Source organism: Myotis brandtii, unplaced genomic scaffold (assembly GCF_000412655.1).
Source record: "Myotis brandtii unplaced genomic scaffold, ASM41265v1 scaffold633, whole genome shotgun sequence".
Taxonomy (NCBI): Eukaryota; Metazoa; Chordata; class Mammalia; order Chiroptera; family Vespertilionidae; genus Myotis; species Myotis brandtii.
In genome coordinates, this window is record NW_005370423.1 from 3,794,962 (window position 1) to 3,797,080 (window position 2,119).

A 2,119-nucleotide genomic window follows, 5' to 3' on the forward strand; every position below is an offset into this window, starting at 1 on the left:
TTGGAGGTGGAGTGGAAGGAGGCGAGCTCCACGTTGCTGGAGAACTCGGGCCCCATCTCCGACAGCACCTTCTTGAAGGAGTGGAACCTGCAGTCGGCGGAGTACACGTTGTCCTGGTACACCTGCGGGACAGGGCGCGCTCGGCTGCTTTCCGGGACCAGCAGCGCGGCCCCCGGAACCTTCCAGAAGCAGAGGCCTCGGGCCACACGAACCCCCACCCGGGCTCCAGACCTCCTTCCCGCCTCGTGTGACCAGTGACGCGACGGAGGACCCCCAGCCCGGGCAGGGGCACCCGGGAGAGTGAGGTTCCTTCCTTCCAAGGTTAGTGACGCGAGCAGTTCCCGGGCCGGTCCCGGCCCCTCGCACCTGCGCCCCCAGGAGAGCGAGACCCCCCGGCCGCGCCGTACCTCGTCCGCCAGGAGAAAGAGCTTCTCCTCCCACGCGAAGCGGATCACGTCTTCTATGCACTTCCTGCTCTGCACCTGGCCTGGAACCAACAGCCAGAACGCAGGTTGTGCTGGTTAGAGTGCCCCCGAGTAAGAGCTCCCCCAGTGACGGGCGTCACACCCGTTCCCTGCGACCGCGAGGGCCGCCTTCCCTCGTGGCTGTGCCTGACGGGGTGTAATCCACACAGACGTATATGCACATCGTTATCTGCACAGACGTATGTACCTGATGCAAAGCAGTACGTCGAGTATGTTCTGTCACAAAGAAACATACCGACTCTCCTGTCTGTGCAGGAACATCAAGAATGTGCCTGAAAGGACAGAGCTGAGCCTCATGAGCGTGGTGTGACTCAGCTGGTATTTTGGACTTGAACTGTCTCAGCAACGAAGCAGTTCCTTGGGGAAGGGACCACTAGTGTCCCGCCAAGCAAGGGCCGACCAGGCTTCCTTGACGCAAGCCCAGGGTTCTGGGATTCGGGGGGTGGGGGTGGGGGGCAGCACCCCTGGGTGCTCCAGGTGGATTTCTAGCTGCCACAACCCATCTCCCGGTAGCTGCCTGCGTTTCACACACTCAGACCCCAGAGAGCACAGGGGGCCCTGCCCGCTCACCAAGTTACTCCTTGTAAAACCTGCTCACGGTCACACGCACTCACACAGTAAGAAACGGTTATTTCTTCCCGGGCAGCCGGTGCACATGGACCCCCTCTCACCTGCACAGGGAAGGCGGGGACGCCCTGGGGTGCAGCAGGACTTGCAGCCCCGAGGGAGGGACCGGCTGGCTGGGAGCGGCTGGCTGGGAGCTTGTTGGAAATGCAAATTAGCCCAGCCCAGCCCAGCCAATCAGAGCAGAGCTCCTGGGAGTGGGGGCCAGTGGCTGGTTTCCTTGAGACCGTTGCTCAGAATACTGATGCCCCCAAGACTCTGGGGTGCAGCCTGGCCTGGATTTTAAAAAGCCCCCTTTGTGATTCTAAGGAACAGCCCGGATGGAGGCGCCGCTCCGGCCAGAACATTCATCCCCCCTCCAGGAGCCGGAGCAGACACACCAGGACAGCCTGCCGCCCGGTGTCGGAGCTGCAGGGTTCCCGTGGCCCGAGCAGCTGATGGCCCCAAGCAGCAGGTGCCACCATGAACTCCAGGCGTCCTCGGCCCTGACCCAGTTCATCTCAACCCAGGAGAGGGAGCCCTCGTCCTCGGCACCCGGGCGGCATCCTAATCGCAGCCAGGCCTGCGAAGCCCGCAGCCCAGAGACCAAAACGGCAGGACTGTGCTTTCTGCTTTTTAAGAAAAATATGCAAAATCAGGAGTGATTTTCAGCTTGTTGGAAACAGTTCTTGCTTTTGTTTTTATGTGGCATTTCCTGTTCAGGCCTCCAGGTCCAGGGCAATAGCGCCTCCAAGAAACACAAAAACACACATCCCAGCGTTTTTCAGAAAAACAGCCCGAGCCCCACGCTGAACGGCTGCGGCACAGGAACCTCGAGGAGGAGGTTGCAAATGCAAGAACAGGAGAAAACCCGGCCGGAGCAATAGCACAGCCCCACCCAGGGGAAGGCCACACCAGGCGTGCGGCAAATTGTCGGCGTTTATGCTGCGAATCTGGACCGGGGTCGGGAAAGCGGGAGCAAAGGGGACTTCACGTCACTCCTTAACTCTTCAGCGCCCAGACGCGGGCGC

General features: G+C 61.1%; 1 protein-coding gene across 1 annotated transcript in view; it reads right to left on the reverse strand.

The window, feature by feature from the left end:
- GPT2 (glutamic pyruvate transaminase (alanine aminotransferase) 2) overlaps positions 1 to 2,119 on the reverse strand; it is a 30,418-nt gene that overhangs the window by 6,427 nt on the left and 21,872 nt on the right. Inside the window, exons 6-8 of the mRNA XM_014528411.1 lie at positions 721 to 757; positions 408 to 521; positions 3 to 122 (exon numbers count right to left, since the gene is read on the reverse strand). Coding sequence (XP_014383897.1) covers positions 3 to 122; positions 408 to 521; positions 721 to 757 — 271 coding nt within the window. The remainder of the gene's footprint in view (positions 1 to 2; positions 123 to 407; positions 522 to 720; positions 758 to 2,119) is intronic.